Source organism: Triplophysa rosa, linkage group LG9 (assembly GCF_024868665.1).
Source record: "Triplophysa rosa linkage group LG9, Trosa_1v2, whole genome shotgun sequence".
Taxonomy (NCBI): Eukaryota; Metazoa; Chordata; class Actinopteri; order Cypriniformes; family Nemacheilidae; genus Triplophysa; species Triplophysa rosa.
This window is the reverse complement of record NC_079898.1, coordinates 24,859,867-24,882,366: the sequence shown is the minus strand read 5'-3', so window position 1 is coordinate 24,882,366 and position 22,500 is coordinate 24,859,867. Positions and strand designations below refer to the sequence as shown.

Genomic DNA, 22,500 nt, shown 5'->3' with positions numbered 1-22,500 from the left:
TTAGTATATGTAGACAATTAGTGTTGCACAGTCTCTGTAAATGTATTTGTTGGTTTGCATTATTTTCCAATACCCACATACTTTCTTAACACATTTAAGTATCAAACTCATGTAAATTATCATTTGCATGTGGCGCTGTAGATAAAGTGTGATAAGATCTGATGCCATGTATGATGACATATTAGTTTCTCAAAATACTTCATTTCTAGTTCACACAAGATTGTAGATGGTTAAGTGTGATTAAAGCCATATATCCCCAAACTCGCGTTTCATTTCAAGAGCCAAACCGAAGCCAATACCATAAAAGGATCTGATCCTAATCCACTCTTTGTGGGGATTGTTTCCTGGGTCTGTAGCGGGAGCGCCCCATGTTTGAGCAAATGAAGTGAATGTATGAGTTGGAGCAGAGATCAGGGAAGGGGTGGATTGAGGGGGACTGGCTTGGAATTCTGGGAATGAGGAGCAGGAGTCAAGGATTTAGTTCTCTCTCCCCACACTTACTGAGCGTTAGACATGACCCACCTGCTCAGTGAGTAAAGCTTCCGAGCATATCAATTGGTACAGGTCTTAATGTAGACCGAAAACAGACATGTTAAGCAATGGAAATATTGCTGTACTGTACTGTTCAAGGGCTCTTTCAAAAGAAAAAACATTGCTGGATGTCCTGCTGAATACCAGTGTATTTTTGACCAGTGGAAGGATATTTTTGGTGTGTTAAGAGTGTGGATCTCGGCCCAGCTGCTCCTTAAGCAATTAATCGTTCTTTATCACTATAATAACTTTTTTTCTATGGAATCAGTTAAAACCATTTAAAACAAGTCAAAGGTCACATTTCATCCAAAATAAACAAAACCTATTCAGTCAATTGCGGCAAGGTAAAATGACTTACTGTCTGATTCATTTTATGACAACTAAGCCATTTTCTTCTTATTCCTCTTAATTCAACTTTGAAGGTTTTATTTTGTAGAATTGTCGTTGTTCTCATTGATGATGATTCTTTTCAGTTTGCTGCAAAGCAAGTTTACAGAAAATGCCTTTTAGCAGTGGAGACATAAGAAAAACTGTATATAAATAATAGCAAGAAATGGTTTAAAAACAGGAAAACTATTCAGTATGTAGTATTGAATCTGTAGTCGTTAGGTTCTTATCATTGTAAGAGCACAAAGTTTGTTTTTTAACCAGCTTTAATGAAAGGCAGTCCATCAAATACAACTATGATGTACAGTAAACAATGCTGCATCTCATGTTACACAAACCTTTAAACAAAATACAACAAAATAATATTTATAACCGATTTAAAATGTTAAGCAAATATCTCTAAGAGGGTCTTGTATCACACTGAAGGGGCTTATTTCGCGATAACAGCCGGCTGCTTGTACATTATCCCGCTTATTACACGGCTACTTGCCACATGAGNAAACATGATTTTTGAAAAAAATCTCATTTTGGAACCAAACTCTTCATATATATATATATATATATATATAACCTGTCCTGTATATATATATATATATATATATATATATATATATATAACCTGTCCTGTATATGATCATGTATATACTGTCCTGAGAGACTACTATTACAGCATTTTTAAATATAAGTTAGTGTTAACTTATGAATATGCTGTTGTTTATTGTTCATTCATATTTGTTTACATTACAAACAAATACATTATTAATTTATTCTAACCAGAATGTGAAAAATGTTAGTATATGTAGACAATTAGTGTTGCACAGTCTCTGTAAATGTATTTGTTGGTTTGCATTATTTTCCAATACCCACATACTTTCTTAACACATTTAAGTATCAAACTCATGTAAATTATCATTTGCATGTGGCGCTGTAGATAAAGTGTGATAAGATCTGATGCCATGTATGATGACATATTAGTTTCTCAAAATACTTCATTTCTAGTTCACACAAGATTGTAGATGGTTAAGTGTGATTAAAGCCATATATCCCCAAACTCGCGTTTCATTTCAAGAGCCAAACCGAAGCCAATACCATAAAAGGATCTGATCCTAATCCACTCTTTGTGGGGATTGTTTCCTGGGTCTGTAGCGGGAGCGCCCCATGTTTGAGCAAATGAAGTGAATGTATGAGTTGGAGCAGAGATCAGGGAAGGGGTGGATTGAGGGGGACTGGCTTGGAATTCTGGGAATGAGGAGCAGGAGTCAAGGATTTAGTTCTCTCTCCCCACACTTACTGAGCGTTAGACATGACCCACCTGCTCAGTGAGTAAAGCTTCCGAGCATATCAATTGGTACAGGTCTTAATGTAGACCGAAAACAGACATGTTAAGCAATGGAAATATTGCTGTACTGTACTGTTCAAGGGCTCTTTCAAAAGAAAAAACATTGCTGGATGTCCTGCTGAATACCAGTGTATTTTTGACCAGTGGAAGGATATTTTTGGTGTGTTAAGAGTGTGGATCTCGGCCCAGCTGCTCCTTAAGCAATTAATCGTTCTTTATCACTATAATAACTTTTTTTCTATGGAATCAGTTAAAACCATTTAAAACAAGTCAAAGGTCACATTTCATCCAAAATAAACAAAACCTATTCAGTCAATTGCGGCAAGGTAAAATGACTTACTGTCTGATTCATTTTATGACAACTAAGCCATTTTCTTCTTATTCCTCTTAATTCAACTTTGAAGGTTTTATTTTGTAGAATTGTCGTTGTTCTCATTGATGATGATTCTTTTCAGTTTGCTGCAAAGCAAGTTTACAGAAAATGCCTTTTAGCAGTGGAGACATAAGAAAAACTGTATATAAATAATAGCAAGAAATGGTTTAAAAACAGGAAAACTATTCAGTATGTAGTATTGAATCTGTAGTCGTTAGGTTCTTATCATTGTAAGAGCACAAAGTTTGTTTTTTAACCAGCTTTAATGAAAGGCAGTCCATCAAATACAACTATGATGTACAGTAAACAATGCTGCATCTCATGTTACACAAACCTTTAAACAAAATACAACAAAATAATATTTATAACCGATTTAAAATGTTAAGCAAATATCTCTAAGAGGGTCTTGTATCACACTGAAGGGGCTTATTTCGCGATAACAGCCGGCTGCTTGTACATTATCCCGCTTATTACACGGCTACTTGCCACATGAGAAAAAAACTGGACATGAAATGTGAATTTGAAATATTTGATTAGCTCATTTTTACCGACCTTCCACGAGGAAAAGCCGTTTACTTTCGGTTTTAAGGTAAGAAACGATGTTCAAATGTCACGAATAGGCAATTTGGTTTAATCATTTGTACATATAATGTCATAAAAGTTATTAAAAGATATATTTACAGTATATTTAAATTGTCAAAAAAACCCGTCAAAATGATTTACTGCATCCGGGTTACCGTGTGTTATTAGTTTTGAGAGGTTGTTATCTGGGAATAACGAACCTGCAAATGTCGCGACTGGCCAATCAGAATCAAGCGTTCCAACGAGCTGTGTAATAAATAAATAAAAACTGAAACCGGAAGTGCTTGTGGACCAGTGCTTGTATGTCGTAAAGACATCTGTCTGTAACTCTTAAGCCCATTGCACATTGAGTCCGAAATTTCCGCACGTTAAAAAATAAATACGACCTCACGTTGTGTCAATCACATTTACACACTGCCTCCGATATTTTCGTCCGTCATAAAAAATTCGGACCGGGTTCGATTTTCTGCGTTTTTCGCATCCGTCAAGCATTTTGAGTGGCCTTTTTTTAACAATTCAGAGACGCCGTACAAACCAGCGCCAAATACGAAAAAACGCATACGAAAATTTCGGACTATATGTGCAAAGACCTTTACACCCTGTCTACAGACCAATTAAGAACAAGGCATTTGTCGTGTTGTCGCGTCGCGCTGCTCGTGTCTAGCGTAGACAGGGTGTTACAGTAATATGTTTTGTACATATATTTCATCTTGATCTTGTGACATGGACCTGTCTTAACAGATTTTGTGAGATTCAGTCCTAAATGTGTCGTCAGACTCGGTGTAGGTCTGTGGTGCGTGTGAGAGCAGTGAAAAACTCTTTCCATGAGCACGGTTACGTCAGGCGTGTATGGCACCTTCATTCCAGCTTTATAAAGCCCAGCTGTGCTTTCAACTGAGGGTCACATACTAAATACCTTTTACGCGATGTACACGAGCCTGTAAAAGATATTTTCTCATAGTAATGTACTGTAAATGATGTTTACAAGGACAGGAACCGTTTCATTGTTGTGTACCGTGTCATTTCTGTCTGTCTTACAGTATACACCCATTCAGTAGCGATGACATTTCTGATGTTGTATCTAAGATATTAAATATTTGCATATACTCTAGATTGTATGTTGTGCACATTGTCTTCACATGGTTTAGTCAGGGTAAGGCGCACTGTGAGTGTTTTATGTGTGTCCACAGATGGAAGACGTACGTTCAGCCTGCTGAAGTGATGGGTGTCCTTTCTGTTCTCACTCCAATATGTGTTGCTACCATCATTCTCATGAGAATCTCATGAGCAGTTCTGACTAGGGTTTGATAGAAAACAACGAGGAACAAAAGTCACAGCGCGCAGACGCATGAATTGCGAAACTAGGCAATGCTGAGAGAGCAAAAACTTTCGATGGTCAAGTATCTTTTGGCAGATTTCAGAAATGCTAACAATAGCAAGTAACAAATAGTTTGGACTGTATTTTTCAAACTACAATAAAAGGAAGAAAAAGCCTTTGATATTCCCACTTTTTTTAACGCAGGAAAAAAATGCATTTGTTAAAGCATTTCATTGGGTCTTTAAATGAGCTACACGCATTATTCCTCCTAACCACTAAACCACATCGTGTCTTTCACCACACGGCACAATTATGTTCAGCTTTGGCACGGCGAGGTTCTTTTGTGTTTTGGCACAGCTTTAGAAGTGCCGGAGAGCCGCTGGTTTGATTTGTTTATGAAGTAAGGCATTGCTGTACATGGACTAACAGCTCAGAAATGAGTGTCTGTAATTTATCATCACTTTCAGATGAACCCGTGGACTTTGGAGGATGATCTGAGAAATACCTCCACGCTGAGTGTTTACACGGTTCAGGTTTAGTGATGAGAACCTTTTATTGTGTCAAGGGCGGTTTTATCTGTTCAGAGACCGTTGTGTGGGATGTGCAGTTGTTTTATTTATTTCAGACCATAAATAGTGTTAACTTTATGTATATTATTATTGGTTCCGTATGGGATGTTGTCTTAAATATTGCCTGTCTGAAACACAACTAGAGCAGTTGACTTACTGTGATGTTTGGGGACGATCATGTTCTGTTGGGTCTGGTGAAGGAAATACGGGCCTCAATTTCTTGAAGTGTCACTTGTTCATTGGGACAGGTGAGGGAGCGTGGAAAAAGAACATCCTGGGGGCAAAAACGGGGAAAACAGGACTAGGGACCGACGGGAGTGTCACAACTTTCTTTAGCTTTTTACATTATTCTTGGACAAAGTGACTTGAAACAGACAAATATTATGGCGTAGTAACACACAAAAGTATTATAATATGTAATAACGCTTGCTAACATTTTAGCTAACATGTGATCGTAAATGCCGTTTAACACATCACATGCTAGTACATACAGGCTATATAATAATGCTTATTATAATGCTTATTATATAATAATAAAGTTTATTGTATGGATAAACATATACATTTACAAAACAAGCAAGCAAGTGTAATCATTGACAAGGCATATTTTATTCTTACGACTAACTTTTTAAGAAATGTTTGAGAATCGCACTTAGGAACATTCTTACGAACTTCCTATAATTTATCTTAAGAACAATCTCATATTTTGTCTCGAGACACATGCTTTGTAGTATTTCATTTTTTTTCTTTAAGCTCCATCTGTTCTGGCCCTGACAGTGGATTTTTATTTTCCAAGCAGCATTAATAATGTGTTTTAGCTATATTTTGCAGGAGTCCTCGTGCTGCCAAAGTTCATTCTTTGAACGTAACTCTAAATTCATGTCATACATACATCTTCCCTTAAAAGGAGATCTCACGGCACAAGCAGAAATTAATAGCAGGATGTGTGAGTTTAGCTTGAAGGGTTCTGATCTCAACAAAGCCCCAGTTTGTGCCGACTTTGTGTATTTAATAACACTTGGAACAGACTGGTGAAAGTCACGTGACCGTGGGCCAATCACGGTCTTTGCCTGTGAAGATGACATCATCCCCTCTGCCGTCCCTAAAGAGCTGAAAGGAGTCGAGCTCAGCCGCCCTGCTTATCTTCAAGATAAACTGACAAGTTAGCTGTACCCGAGCGCATAACATAAATTGAGAATGTTTCATCACCCTTTTGTTTCTGCTCACAGAGTTTTATGAAAGAAAGGATTTTGTAGTTTGACGAGTTATGCTGTTGTAGAATTTATTCTTTATTTATTCTTCAGAAAGCCATTTACCGGCTGCAGTAAATCTCATGAAACCTGTCTGGGTCACATACTGTATCAGACCCAAAAAGTTCTGAGAAATTATATTTCATATTAGATGTATTAGATTGACACTATAGTCTGGACATTATAGACATTGAATATGATTTGTCTTAAAGGAATAGTTCACCCAAAAATAAAGATTCAGTCATCATTAACCGTCATGTCTGTTTGTGACTCTTTTTTCTGTGGAACACAAAAGAAGATATTTTGAGAAATGTCTGGTGTTGTGATTATACAATGGGAGTCAATGGGGGGGTCAGTGTTATTTGATAACCAGCGTTCTTCAGCATATCTTCTTTTGTGTTCTGCAGAAGAAAGTCAAGTTTGAAATGGCCTGAGAGTGAAAAAATGAAAGAATTTTCACTTTTGGGTGAACCATCACTTTAACGCAAATATGTTTTTCTTTTGATTTTGGGGTGGCACTTTATATGAGATATACTCCGCATTTCTTTAAAAAACCCTGGATTAACTCGAAAGCCTTATATAGTAAAATGGTTCTTGATGACAAAGGAGTTCTTTTCTGAGTTTCAATTCTGTTTCTATTACATTTATCAAAAGTTCAAGAGATCTTTGCGTAAAACTCCACGCAGCATCTGCACAGGCCGTTATCATCCAATCATCAGTGTTCTTCACCGCTGTCTCCATGTTCAGAAGCATGAGGTCAGACTCGGTGATCCTCATATGAGAGGTTATTTCTCTGGTGGATGTGGGAATGGATGTTCTCCAACCCTTCATGAGTTACACACTGAATCCACCGCTCTCGTGGCTATAGAGGTTTTTTTAATCCTGCTTCACGAGTGTTGAATGACAGCGTTGAATTACATCTCTCAAAGCATTTGTTCTGTCTGAAACACATTACTAATAACACAAGTTTGCTGACAGCTTATCTCTTATGTGTTTGGTAATGCAGTTCTCGCAGAAACAGACGATGGATTTACTGTTTTTGTTCATTGCATCATAGTAATGTTTCATTCGTGTCTATTGTGCAAACGGTGCCAATTGTTTATACTTTTAATGAGGGTTTTTTCAAAAACCCTTGACCAAAAATATGAGCAATAATAATTATGATGCTTTCCTATAACAAGAACCATGCTTAGCCCCCCGAATAATTGCATGTTATGCACATGTTGTTTATTATGAAGGTGCTTGACTGAATGATGGAATGCACAGACGCAGCAGATTTAATCATTTTTATTAGTACACTCTTTTTGAGTATTGTGGATAAAATACTTAAAGGGATAGTTCACAAAAAATGATTGTTTTATCTTTTATTCACCCTCGTGTCATTCCAAACATGACTTTCTTTCTTCTGCAGAACACAAAAGAAGATATTTTACATTTTGTTGGTAACCAAACAACATTGACCTCCATTGACTTCCGTTGCATGGACACAAAACCACAGAGACATTTCTCAAAATATCTCCTTTTGTGTTCCACCCAAGAACGAGTCACATACAGATTTTCAGCATCATGAGGTTCAGAATCACTTTATTTTAAAATGCTATCATTGCTTCTCACTTTTTAGTTTTTTCGCTGTTTTCGTTCACAAGAAGGATGTCTTGCGGGTTCATGTATGGGAAGCAGTTGTGTCGCGTCTTTCCGTGAAAGCTTTTACTGTGCCAAACCCAAAACAATGCAAGGAAACAAGTCTTGCAGCTCATACAATGAAGCCTTGTGGCGACTGACTGACCTGCTTGGCTCGACTCTGGTCATGTGTGTCCGTGGCATGTAAGAAACAGTTGTCCACTCGGATACCACCCAGCGATCAAAAGCGTGAGGCCATCAACACCAGTATATCCTGAGGGACGCTGTTCTATTAATACAGGAGTTTATAGTGGAGCAAAAGATGGAGGGCCGGGAGAAAGGAAAGGGGGTTGGAAAGAGCGATCATTCACAACGGGCTAATAAAAGCCCAGATATGACCTCGAGTACTTCCTCATGTGAAGGAGATTCTTGTTGTGTATTCTCTGTGTGGGTCTCCTGTTTGCGGTGGAGATTTTACTGGAGTGGGAAGCCGGTCTGTTTCCAACTCCCAGACTTACAGGAGGAGTAACCCCAATAAGATAGACACCGACAAATCCACCGGACGTCATTTATTTTCAGTAGGAGTTAAGCAAGATAGCGACAGAGATTATTGGCAGTGCAGGAAGTTAGTCTGCTAATTCTAATTTTATTTATTTATTTATTTTAGCCTACAAATTTTTTGCTTTCCGGTTGCCATCTTTTCACTCTTTTCATGTTTAGATTAATATTTTCTATTAATATAATGTTAAACATGATTTTCTTGGTGGAATGTGTTTTTTAATTAGTTTTTGGTAATGTATTTACAATATTTGTAAACCGTAAACTATTCATAAACTAATATGAGCTAACAATGAGCACTATAGTTGTCAGTATGCATGTTCATGTCAAACAATTATTCATACTATGGTGCATTAACTAATGTTAAGAGTTACCAAATAGGAATAGAGATACCAAATATCTACTTTTTTACAGGGTTAGGGTGAGGTTGTAATGTTACTAGTTGTGAAACAATAGAAGTGCGTGTAATGTCTTCATTTAGTTAGATAAGTGAACATGCTTTTTCTTTATGATTTGCTTTGATGGTTTGTTTTGTAGGTGTACTGGTGAAAAATGGGCTTTTTGCTATTTCTGGCACATTTACAGCTATGTTTATTAAAGTTCACTGCCTCTTGAAATAAATAGCAAATAGCTGTATAAATAATAACTCATTTATGTGTAAAGGTCTTTGCAAATACAGTCCGAAATTTTCGTATGCGTTTTTTCATATTTGGCGCTGGTTTGTACGGTGTCTCTGGATTGTCAAAACGCCTTTCAAAATGCTTGCTACGGATGCGAAAAACGCAGAAAATCAAACCCAGTCCGAATCTTTTTATGACGGACGAAAATATCGGAGGCAGTGTGTAAATGTGATTGACACAACGTGAGGTCGTATTTATTTTTTAACGTGCGGAAATTCCGGACGCAAATTTCGGACTCAATGTGCAATGGCTTTAATTCATCGCTGGATACAGTTGAATAAAAGAAATTGAGAAAAACGTTTGTCAGTTTAACAGGTCATTTGACATTGAAATGTGGGCTTGGCAGTTTGGGAAATTTCAATCTTTACAATATAAACTGGAGCTGTAGTTGCATGAAAAATATCTCTAAAAGTTTGTATTAGCTAGTAGCATCTAAAAGAAAAGTACGTGCTCCATAACGTTGACGATATTCACATTTAAAAAGACGCATAGCTAAATGTTAAATGCTATTGGCCATTAACTGCTCTAACGTCCTGTTTTAGTAGGAGATACATCGACATATTGAACACGATGTGCATTTTAAGGCACTTCAATGAGTCGGTTTGAAGTTTGATCGGTCACAGTGCTTATCACTACACGGCTGTTTATTTTGTCTGGAGATATTTCTGGAATGTTGATTATAGTAAATGAAGTTGGTACACACTTAATCTTGTTTTATTGGGGGACAAGATGTTATTCATGCCCCCCAATTCACATGTGGCCTATGGAAATGGAACATAGTCTGTTCCTGCAGTCTGCATGTCCAGCTCCTAATCTTTAGGGCTCCCTTGGGTGAGGGTCACCGCTCGGACAGTTTGCACATACCACTTTAATCACAGCTGAGTCATTACAGGTCATTTCATGGTAAAAAAAAAAAATTTTCACAAAAGATTTGTGTTCAGTTATATTATATACCCAAGTTCTAAGCAAAACCATGTCTAATGTTGTAGTAACCAAATACTGTGTAATCTTTCACCGTTTAACTGTGTGAATGGCTTGTTGACACATATCATGACAATACAACCGTTTTGTTATATTTTTAGTTTCGTTTTGGATTCATACAGATAATGAAAACTATCACCAGGCCACACTGTACCACAAAATCAAGAAAATGTTTTAGCTATTTTTAAGTCGTTTGCACTGCGCTCTTGTTCTTTCTTTTGTTGTTGTGGTGCGTTAATCTACAAAACTCTTCTTCATACAGAATGATTCGCACTCACAGAGATACAAACGTATAAAGTTTTATTCCATCATTGGCGGACAAAGACACTTCATTGTGTTCTTTGTGTTTTTTAGCTAGTTTTAAGACCATTCATTTATCACATTTATCATCTGCGAATGCTGTAATACTGTCATACTGTAAAATATTAAGTAGATTGTCAAAAGTTTATATATCAAAGAAGTATTATTTGTGCTAAATTTAAACTGCTTATTGTTATATAATAAATCAGACAACGGGTCAGTTTTTTTAAGGTCTGGTCCCCATATCTGAACCTTTCTGTAATAGAACATCTTTGTTTTTCTATATTACCTAATTATAACCATTTTAAAAAAATTGTCGTCTTCATCTTTTTTTCTTAATTTCTTTATTCCTAAGTACAGATCTTAAAGCGGTGTGTTCCCCTTTAGTTAGTTTTTTGGTTGTTTCCGTTGTTATAGACCGTTTCATCGGATGCGTGCGCCGTGTTTGGCTAGTGTCTAATAATATTTTATTTAATTTATGTTAATATTCATTGATATTATTATTTTATTGTATAATGATTGTGTTAAATAAACGATTTGTTGAATTTTGTTGTATGTTCATTTTATTGAATAAACAATTTGTGGAACGGGTCCTGTAGTTTGGTCGCATTTAAAGAAAGCGTATGGTACACTGACATCTAGCGGTTGAGCTTGGTATCGCAGTCTAAATTTAAAATATTGGAGAGACAAGTTTAGCCAAGAAACAGTTCTTCTCGGTTTCTTTTTGTGCTAGTTATCAGAAATAATCTAAAGGCACTCTACTGTTTGCGAATGTGTACGCGAGCGTGTGCCTGTGCAGTAACGTTTGTTTATGTTGTCACTTTGAAACCGTCTATATTTTTGCTTTATTTAAAACTCATATATGTACATACACCGATGTAATGTCTCGATGCCTTTTGCATAATAGACATGTTTGTCCAGTTTGATGGTGTTTCATGGAAACATAAAAGCTGTCCGGTGAGCCAGCACACTTCTGTTTCCTGTCATAACTCTATCAGCATGTGATGCTGCAGGTCTGCCGGATGTACACTACACTATCTGCAGTATCATGTTGGTCGGCTGGATAAACGGAAAGTGTGATAAAACTCAGAGAAACAGAGAAAGTGTTACAGTAGAACCAGTGAAGAGGTGCTCGGTGCTGACACAGAAGTGTGAGATGAAAGTCATCGATACTCTTCAAAGGGTTGAGTGATGTCTAATAGACAAGAGAGGGCATAAAAGATCTCCGCTGCTCCCACGATCCTCCCTTCCTAGTATCCACTAATGAGGATGTCGAGATTTGATCGCGTTCGCTCTGTTTCCAAGTCGTGTGCCAAAGGAAACACTCCTCGGGCTGTGATCCACGCTGCCAAAAGACTGGAAGATGAAGTGTGTTGAGGCAGGGCACTGCCAGCAGACTTTTTCCAGATGTTCCTCTGATAGCTTTTGGTGGCTCTTCAATGATTCACAGCTCGGTGGAGTCACGTGCGTCCAGAGCCAAGCGGAGGTTTGTGAAGCTTTGCGAAGATCCGCGGTTATAAAGCTTTTCAACGCTCGTGTGATTTAAGTCCGTGCACGGTTAGTTATACAGACATCGATTGGATGAGATACAAGTGATATGGACCATTAATACAAGCATTCTTCAGTCTCATTCTTTATTTTGAAGCATTGGTGGATGGAATACAGTGTCCGTCTCTTTAAAGTCAACATGAATCAAAATGGACCCTGTTTGTTTGTTGGATCCAAGTTCCGGGTCTTATCGTAATTCATCTGCACTCCATCCAACATTGGGTAGAATGGACAAACCCAACCGCTGGGTTATAAATGAACATATGCTGGGTTGTTTTAACCTATTGTTGGGTCAACTATAACCATATCTTGGGTTAATTTAACCCAACTGTTGGGTTTGTCCATATTTGACCCAACGATGGGTTAAAACAACCCAACAGTTTTTTGGGCACTGTCTCCTTCAAAATACACTTCCTTTGAAATATCCCTGTCTTGTTTTTCAGCCCCTGTCATATCAAGATCAGTGTTTAAAATCCAGTTCATGTTTTGTTTTACTGAGATTATGAAATAGTCATGAACACATTGACTTCAAGCTAGAATTTCAGATTGGCTATAAAACGCATTTCGACATTTTAATGTTTATCTGTGTTTCCGCAGAAAGAGGTGAAGGACGTGTTCGCTGCGATCGTGTTCGAGGCTGGCTACAGTTTAGGAAAACACATCCTGGATGGACAGCAGGACCGTGACCTTCCTTCTTTAACTCCTGTCCTGCGCTGGAAAAAAGGAGGAAGGATCGCCGCACGGAATGAGGTTCGGATCATTTCATCGTGCTGACAACTTTTTACTTAACCTACAACGATATCATATACAGTTTAAAATAGTGCCTTGATTTCCCTTCGTAGCTTCAGGACATGTGTACATCTTTCAGCACGTCGGGAATCCATTACGATGGAATCTGAGGCTATTAGCAGCACCAGGCGTAGTTTGTCTGTAGAGAGGGAACGTGTCAACGACCAAATGCGTCCAACAAAAACACACGCGACTGTCTTGTTCGTTACACTTGAAACCAGTGGAAAAATGTCCAGTTGTGTGTGTCTAGCGCAACTGCGCCCCCTAGCATTGCTTTTCTTCTCGAGTGATACTGAAGGCACCGTTGTGTAAACATCCTGTGTTGTGTTTGAATCTTCACAGACGTGGTTTGAGAAGAACTGCCTGTCGGACGATTGTGCCGCCGATCTGAGGCTTCACGGGAAAGTTCTTCTCTCAGGGTAAAACTTCTGTTCTTCTCCATCACTTGCTGGTGTAACCGGGTTTGGGTCTCAGTGGGTGCGGACACACGCTTGGCTCTCAGCGTGTCCTGACGTCATTTATGAGCTCTGTCCTGCCGTCTGGATGGGAAATGATCTGGACTCTTTGTTCGTAGTCATAAGAGTCCTGTGCAGATTGAATTCATTTCCTTCAGTGTTTAAAGGGCAAGAGAGGGATTTCACTGCCTATGCACCATCAACTCTAATTGAAAGCACGTTTTACTGTAATGCCTACAAAACCAAAGCCGGTAAGAATGATCATGTGATGAAACACGAATGTTGAGTAGTCTGTTTATTCAGTCAATCTCGCATTGTCTCGCCCTAACATTGAAAAGATACCTTCTTTTGTCATGGCATTTTTTGCTTGTCGTTTAAAATGTGTTGTTTTTGAGATTGCATGTGATTTATGTATCTCTCATCTTTTCTCAGGCGTTATATCAGACCTCATCTCGCGCTGGGCGGAGTGAAAAATGTGTCATTAAATTTAACCATCTCAAATGCCGGCGATGATGCCTACGATACCAACATCTACCTAAACTTCTCCAGAGAGGTCCACTACATCAACTACTTACAAAAAGTAAGTCAGCGATGTGTCAGATGTAGGGGTGTAACGATACACTCAGCTCACGATTCGGTACATGTCTCGATGCTGGGTTCACGATACGATACACATCTCGATATTTTGAACAAAATTCTTTTTGAAATTTATTTTCAAAATATTAACAATTTCAGTAACTTATTTTGTTGCACATACAACTTAATAAAGAATTTTAACGTTTTAAGGCTTAACTGAAATTAGAATGAAGATCAAATTTTGATTTAGTTTTAGTCATAGTCTTTTGACTAAAATGCAATTTAGTTTTAGTCATCCCAATTTATCATAGTTTTAGTCTATTTTTAGTCGACAAAATCTACATTATATTAGTCTACTAAAATCTATCTGGATTAACTCATTTAATCGGTGTAATTAAATGCTCCATACAAAGATTTAACTGTTTCGACATAATTTACTTTACCTTGGAATTAAATGAAACCAGGTCATTATCTTTATTTTTAAGAAAAGTTGAGTAACTACTGGATATGCATTGTTGTAACACAGAGAATATTAGAGCATGAACGACATGTAGCAGTTCATTCAGTCTCATTTTGACTCGTTCGTTCAGTGAAGGGCGTGTTCATTCAGTACATTCAACCAATGAAACGCTCTGACAGAGCTCACACTCAAACGCTATTGGCTCGTGTCTCTTTGAAGCTGCGCTGTCTTTGCTTGAGACCGTAATGAATGAGAGAAATCTTTCAAAAAGACATATTACATAACCTGTATTACATTTCTTCAGTCATGCAGATCACATACTTGTTTTTTAGCATGTCATTCGATCTTTTAATCTACAGTACGACTCGCTTCATCGCTTCTCTGATCGGTACAGCGCTGGTTTCTTTTGACTTACTTTATGTTCATATCACGTTATGCAGCAGCTCACGTTAGCGGATAAACGAACATTGACATATAAAAACGTTTGTGCTCCTTTGTAATGAGTTTCGGGGTGACTCGCCTGCAGTAACGCTTCAAGTTTGCTGTGTTTTAACGGTGATTGTGAGGGAAAATAAGACGCTTTGTAAACCACTTGGAGACACAGATTGTGTCTTGTGCTTCTCTCTAGCGCATATGTGAGATAAGCACACGTGACGCGCTGGCGCAGAGTGTCTTGACCGCTGAACGAATAGAATTAAACATATCGTAAAATATCCCCATCTCTCTATGATGCACATCGTGACATTTTTGCATCGCGAAATATCGTAATACGAAGTATCGCTACACCCCTAGTCGGATGTTTTATTATCAATGTAAATTCAAACTCTGCTGTTCAATCTGACCAAGAAGTGATGATGGTTTAAGAGGACGGAAAGGTAAAGGAGTGCAGAATATGGACGGAAATGCAGTCGGTCAGCAGAGGAAGTTGTGGAAGTGAGAGGAAGTGCACAGATCAGGCCAGAGAATGTTATCTCAGACCGACTACAACATGATTCTGCATTTGTGTGTTGTTACGCATCTCGAAACGTCTGTTTCCCCTGCTGGAAAACATCTGGAGCTATCAGCAGTGCAAGAACGAACATTTCCTCTATTGATTTCAGGATATCTGCTTAGAACAAATCTCCTCAGGATTGCTAAGAAAACACTGTATCCCCGTAGGTTTTGCAATGCATTCATTTAGAGAACGGCAAAAACAAAACCTGCAAAAAATGCTGTATTAAATTTCAATTGTGTCAGCATTTTTAAAGATACAGTGTTCACAAAAGGGTTTGGACATGTGGGTCACACTTAAAACTGCGTGAAGTTTATTGAATTTGCATTGTTGTCCATTGTACAGTTTATGTCCTGAAATAATCCTGAGCGTGGGCTTTTCTTTACACTTTTTTAAAAAGTGCTTCACGGAAGAACCATTTTTGCCTGAATAATTTAATAAAGAATCTTTAACATCCAATGTTTTGTTGTGGAACCGAAAAGGTTCTTCTACGGAATCGCTGTGAAAAAGCACCCTTTTTAACAGTGTACAATGCAAAATGTGTTTTAAAGGAACAATACGGGGCCATCTATTGACAGAAATGCAATATAAAATACAAAACTATTTCTTCAGAAGTGTATAAAGGGCTTACGTAATGAAGCATTATGTTTGTAATACCTTAGAATAAGCGGTTTATATCTACATACAGAGCGGCCCTTCATACATTGAATTCGCGTCCATGTTTTGTACAGCAGCCCTAAACGGACAAACAACTCTACAACGCGCGTTTCCTCTTCCTCTCCGCTGCGGTATAGTGGTGAAACGGATCGCGGATGATCCGTACGGATCGTGCTCTCCGGTTCGGAACGCGTGTGACCCGCGGATTAAATGTAAGTTTATTCATCATTGAGTAAGACAGTAAAATGCGCTCTCTCTACAGTTTTAGCGCCAACGCGCGCTCTCTCTCTCTCTCCAGTATCTGGATGAGTACAATATTAAAGCAGTTCCAGATAAACAATGACGCTCAAAACTGCTTCGTCACACAGCTAATAGCACAAAAACAACAACATATCTTGGTTCTAACAAACCGAAAACCAACGTTACTCACATACTCATCCGAATCAAAGCAACCTCCTCGGGGGTGATTTTTAGATGATCTTTCTCTCCAACGACTCTCTGCTGGAAAGTATCTCCATAGATATCTGTGAGTACATACAGTATGTGCTAAAAGCCTTAGTACCACGGGTCTTAACGCGTCTCTGCTGGGAACATGAGAACGACATCTTTTTGTACTGTGGTGGCCACCGTCGTGTTTGGACTGAGCGACTCGTTGCAAATCTATAATACAACGCTAGTGGGCGCTGTTAATCAAAAACCTTTAAGTGTGACTCAAGCGTCTGTATTCTTTTTAGGGCTGCTTTAAATGTGATTTCTTAAATGATTTTGGGAAAAATAAATGATAGACTGATAGCAAAGCCACAAAATTGTGAAACTATTTATGTTTTATCAGGTATTTACTGATATTAAAAATTAAAAATGAAGGTGCCTATAGAAGAACCATTTTTGGTTCACCATAGAACCATTCAGTCGAAGGTTCTTAAAATAACTTTTTTCTTACTTTTTTCATAGTATAAGGGGCGATTCACATTTTTCGTTTTTTGAGCAAAAGTTCGTTATTTTAAAAGAAGACAAGAGGCAGGCGCGCGCAAATAGGGAGCGATGAGGTCGCGAATCTTTAATGCAACAAAAAGGTACTTCGAACGTAAACAGGTTTTTATCAGACCATTCGCCAAATAATTGTTCTTTTATGGCATCGTGAAGCACTTTTATTTTTAAGAGTGTATAGATTATTTAGTGTTTTTATCATTTTTTTTCTTTTCACTCTTAGGAATCCATTTGTTTTCTTACTGAATTCAGGAAGTTCAATCGTCTCCTCTATTGTCCATATCATTTATCTTGAATCTGTGTTTAAAGTGCTCTGGTTACATTCTCTATATCCTCGTGTTTATGTTTTGATTCAGATATAGAACTCTTAACATTGTTTTACAGTCTTCAATTTCATTGGATATTCTGCTGGACGTCCTACGGTTAACGGCCTCTAGTACGAGTTAAATCCTTTATAAGTGTTGAATGGGGCGTGTTTGTTGGGAAAGGACTACTGGGCACACGTTATTTGTTGTTATAAGACTGTACGTGCAGTAAGACCGCTTTCAATACACAGTGAGAAGTTTGTCTGTGTTGATGGAACCGTCTACGCGCAGCTGAGATCCCATCATGCCAAGTGTGAACTTGCGTTCGGCTCTTGTTTTATCGTGAGTCCCGTCGATCCTGTGTTTGTCTTGCGACCCAAACCATGTGCAGAAGTGAATTGGTTTCAGAAGCTCCATCACACCATTCAGGTGGCCCTGGGCTCCTCTGGTGAGGACGTCTTAGTTTGATAAACACAGTTTTATTCTTTTATTCGATTTAAACAGGTAAAGCATGATCCTTCGTGGTGTGTTGATTTGTCTCAGGGTTAATGAAGCAGTAAATGAGCAGGCTGGGGATAAAGTTTCTTTCACACATCATTTGAGATCTGTTAATGTTGCAGTGAAATAACACACAGATCAAAGAGCATCTTTCTTCTGTGAGCCGCAATGGAATATAATCACCGAAACATCAGGATTTGTATCGTGAACCTCAAGAAGGGAGAGTGGGCAGATTTGGAAAAGTGATGCTGAGAAAAAAGAGAAGCCAAGTCGTACATTTAAAAACAGCTGTTTTAGTGCATAACAGAAATCTAATCATGCTGACTTTACAAGTTTGTTTTCGTAAGTATATTTATGAAAAGACATTTAAAACCTTTGTGGAAACTACATTTTCATAAATCTCAGTCTTGCATCTTTGTTGCTTGTTTACACAGAATAAGAACGCTTGTTTTAATAACTTAAGTTATTTGTGTAAAGTATACTCAATACGTTAAGTATACTTGATGTAGTAAGAATGCCAATATCAACCTACTTAAAAAAATACTAAACTGGACCGCTTATTACTTTATGAAAGTATACTTTTAATGATACTTTAATTGTAAACGTTGTCGACTTTGAGTAAACAACTAGATCACAAGAACATCTTTTGTTTTTGAAGTGAAATTATAGGTGTACTGATAGATTAAGTACACTTCAAAGTACTCTTTGTAGTATACTCGCAGTAAACTAATGTAGTAGTACTTAGTAAACTAACTTAGTTTCCTATATATATATATATAACATAGTAGCATACTAAAATTATATACATACACTCACCTAAAGGATTATTAGGAACACCATACTAATACGGTGTTTGACCCCCTTTCGCCTTCAGAACTGCCTTAATTCTACGTGGCATTGATTCAACAAGGTGCTGAAAGCATTCTTTAGAAATGTTGGCCCATATTGATAGGATAGCATCTTGCAGTTGATGGAGATTTGTGGGATGCACATCCAGGGCACGAAGCTCCCGTTCCACCACATCCCAAAGATGTTCTATCGGGTTGAGATCTGGTGACTGTGGGGGCCATTCTAGTACAGTGAACTCATTGTCATGTTCAAGAAACCAATTTGAAATGATTCGAGCTTTGTGACATGGTGCATTATCCTGCTGGAAGTAGCCATTAGAGGATGGGTACATGGTGGTCATAAAGGGATGGACATGGTCAGAAACAATGCTCAGGTAGGCCGTGGCATTTAAACGATGCCCAATTGGCACTAAGGGGCCTAAAGTGTGCCAAGAAAACATCCCCCACACCATTACACCACCACCACCAGCCTGCACAGTGGTAACAAGGCATGATGGATCCATGTTCTCATTCTGTTTACGCCAAATTCTGACTCTACCATTTGAATGTCTCAACAGAAATCGAGACTCATCAGACCAGGCAACATTTTTCCAGTCTTCAACTGTCCAATTTTGGTGAGCTCGTGCAAATTGTAGCCTCTTTTTCCTATTTGTAGTGGAGATGAGTGGTACCCGGTGGGGTCTTCTGCTGTTGTAGCCCATCTGCCTCAAGGTTGTGCGTGTTGTGGCTTCACAAATGCTTTGCTGCATACCTCGGTTGTAACGAGTGGTTATTTCAGTCAAAGTTGCTCTTCTATCAGCTTGAATCAGTCGGCCCATTCTCCTCTGACCTCTAGCATCAACAAGGCATTTTCGCCCACAGGACTGCCGCATACTGGATGTTTTTCCCTTTTCACACCATTCTTTGTAAACCCTAGAAATGGTTGTGCGTGAAAATCCCAGTAACTGAGCAGATTGTGAAATACTCAGACCGGCCCGTCTGGCACCAACAACCATGCCACGCTCAAAATGGCTTAAATCACCTTTCTTTCCCATTCTGACATTCAGTTTGGAGTTCAGGAGATTGTCTTGACCAGGACCACACCCCTAAATGCATTGAAGCAACTGCCATGTGATTGGTTGATTAGATAATTGCATTAATGAGAAATTGAACAGGTGTTCCTAATAATCCTTTAGGTGAGTGTATATATACAGTATATATATATAATTTTAGTATGCTACTATGTTTCTATTAAGATAATAATTTATTACAATAAACCTTAACCGTACTTTAAGAGATTTAAAGTACATCTTGATCGAGTGTGAGTTCAAGTAAAAGTCAAGTACACTTAGGTGTCATTTTAAGAATATTTATGAGAATACATAAAAAGTACACAAAGTATACGTTTTAGTTTAAATATACAGTATACTCAACTTTTTTGTAAGTGTATGTATTTAGGTCTAAAACACTGTGAATAGTCAATTTTGGTAGCCTTTTTGTTGGCCGTAGTGAGATTCCCCGCTTGAGTGCTCTTTCAGCTTACAGCCAAAGCAGCCGGCTGGCCGAGATCTTGAAGTTGTGGTTTTTGCGGTGTAAACCGATCGCTAAATGAAATCCCAATCCTCAACCTCACACACAGTGTGGAAGAGAGAATCAGAATGAATGAAGTATGATGATGTCACGCGGTCCCGGGGGAGACCGTCCACATGTTTCTGCTCTTTCACAGCATACCAGGTGGCTGATGGGTAAACACACACATCCCAGCCCTCCTCCACAGGAGCACCAACTGTTTGCACAGCCACGATTCTCAGTTTAGGAAATTCCTGATGATGTTGTCCTGCAGCGCTTGAGAATACGTCGTGTGAAAGTGTTGCTTGTTTAAGTTGACTTGATGAAGTCACGTCTCCGGGGTAGAAAGTGCTGAGCAAGAGGGAAACGAAAATGTAAATCATGTTTAAAGATTTATGACAGATACTTTGGCAGGATTTTTCAGCTGCTTTCTTTCAGAGCATTCAAATAGAAATGCAAGCGTGATCAAATCAGATTATTCACATTTAAATGGTTGGGAAACGTCAGGGTTATCGAACTATAGCCAGCTTATTTTAGTGATTTCATTTCAATCAATTCTAATATAAAAAACGTGCAGGTTTGTCGCCTGTTAGAGCTGAGGAAACCAGGGTGTCTTTGTAAACGCTTCAAACCACACGATACATGTGGCTCAAACCTCAAACCCGTCCCCAGAGAGCCGCCAAGTGCATGAAAAATGACTTTTACAAACAATGCCAAACATTTCCACTCCTTCATCTGTTTATTGATATTTTCTCCAGCAGCAGTTCTTGTTATTGCTGCTACACTTCTTCTAAAAATAGTTCACAATATGAACCTCAGGATGAGGAGCATCCAGTGAATCGCAGTGATACACCAGCGGGATGTTGTCTGGTTTGATGTATTTTCTGTTTCACTCTCTAAAAGAAGAGTTTTATGAAGTCTCGCTGTAGGAATGCTCACTCCTCACGGCTCAAAGCTTAATTGTTTACACTAACCAGCCGGTGCGGTTCAGAGATGTTTAGAGAAAGATTTCAGCTCTGGTTGAGGTTCTGCCTCTTACTGTTCTTCTGGAGTACAACTTGTGTGTGTGCGTGTGTGTGTGTGTGTGTGTGTGTGTGTGTGTGTATAGTATGTGGTATATTATTTGATAGCTAGAACGTGTTACATTTTTCCATCGCGTTAAATTTTTTATATATTACGACGTTAGAGTCTACACTACTGTTCAAAAGTTTGAGGTCACTTGCTCATTCTCTATTTTTTAAATCGTCACTGTCCTTCTGAAACCTTGTATGTCCAAATTCAGTTTTTCATTGATTGAAGTTGACGAGGAGTTTTAATACTTTTTATTGGTTAGATGTTTGCAAAAGCCCAGTGACACACATAAAGAGTGACTAATAATAATGATTTATGACAAAAAATAAAAATCGTGAAATATGGAGATATGAGGTTTCAGAAGGACAGCAGCGATATATGAAGAGTTTGGTTTAAAAAGTATGTTTTTAAAAAATTTCAAAAAGCATGTATTTTTATTATGTTATCGTGTTTTTTTGTGTTAGTTAGCTGTATTTTTTTAGTTATTATGTCTTAAATCAAAACAAACCAACAGCAGTTTGTTTGAAAATAATTGAAATGCACAATAAAAAACATGATTTTTGAAAAAGTTTTTTGGAACATTTTGGAACCAAAGTCTATCATAAATGTAAATATAAATTATTCTATTATATCATTATATCATCATAACTGTGGGTTAACACAAATGCAGCAAATAAAAGAAAATTGAAAATATATTAGACCAGTGGTTCTCAAACGTTGTAAAATGGTGCGTATGGTGCATCGATTTGCGGCCCCCCAAATAAAGATTTATAATCTTGAATTTAGAATTTTAATTAATCCAAAAACATATTCTGTTATACAATTCTGTAACCTCAATTCTTTTGGTTGTTGATCTCATTTTTACTCAATTTACTGGTGTGCATCTTAAGACAAAACAATCGCACTGATATATTTGAAGATATGTCAGTGTAAATGTTGTTGATCAAGAGACCGCTATCATTTAAATTAGTCTGGGACTAGGCTTAAGCCCTTTCCGTGAAACCATCAAACATTTAAACCTTCAGATTAGAAGATTTTAAGATCACGAGGAGCATTTTAGTCAAGGAAATGGTAATGGATGTTGTACTATATTAAGGATCTTATTGTTCAGGTTTTCCTCTCTGGTTCTCTATAAATCAATAAAGCGATTGACAGGTGTATTCTCTGTGTGTTGTGTGTGCAGGAAGAGAAGGGCATCTCCTGTGTTCTGGTGGAACTGGACTTCTTGAAGTGCAGTGTGGGATTTCCTTTCATGAGAGCTCAGACGAAGGTAACGCCA

General features: G+C 38.1%; 1 protein-coding gene across 1 annotated transcript in view; it reads left to right on the top strand.

The window, feature by feature from the left end:
• itga9 (integrin, alpha 9) overlaps positions 1–22,500 on the top strand; it is an 83,588-nt gene that overhangs the window by 43,075 nt on the left and 18,013 nt on the right. The window contains exons 16-19 of the mRNA XM_057342318.1: positions 12,634–12,786; positions 13,168–13,244; positions 13,713–13,860; positions 22,405–22,491. Coding sequence (XP_057198301.1) covers positions 12,634–12,786; positions 13,168–13,244; positions 13,713–13,860; positions 22,405–22,491 — 465 coding nt within the window. The remainder of the gene's footprint in view (positions 1–12,633; positions 12,787–13,167; positions 13,245–13,712; positions 13,861–22,404; positions 22,492–22,500) is intronic.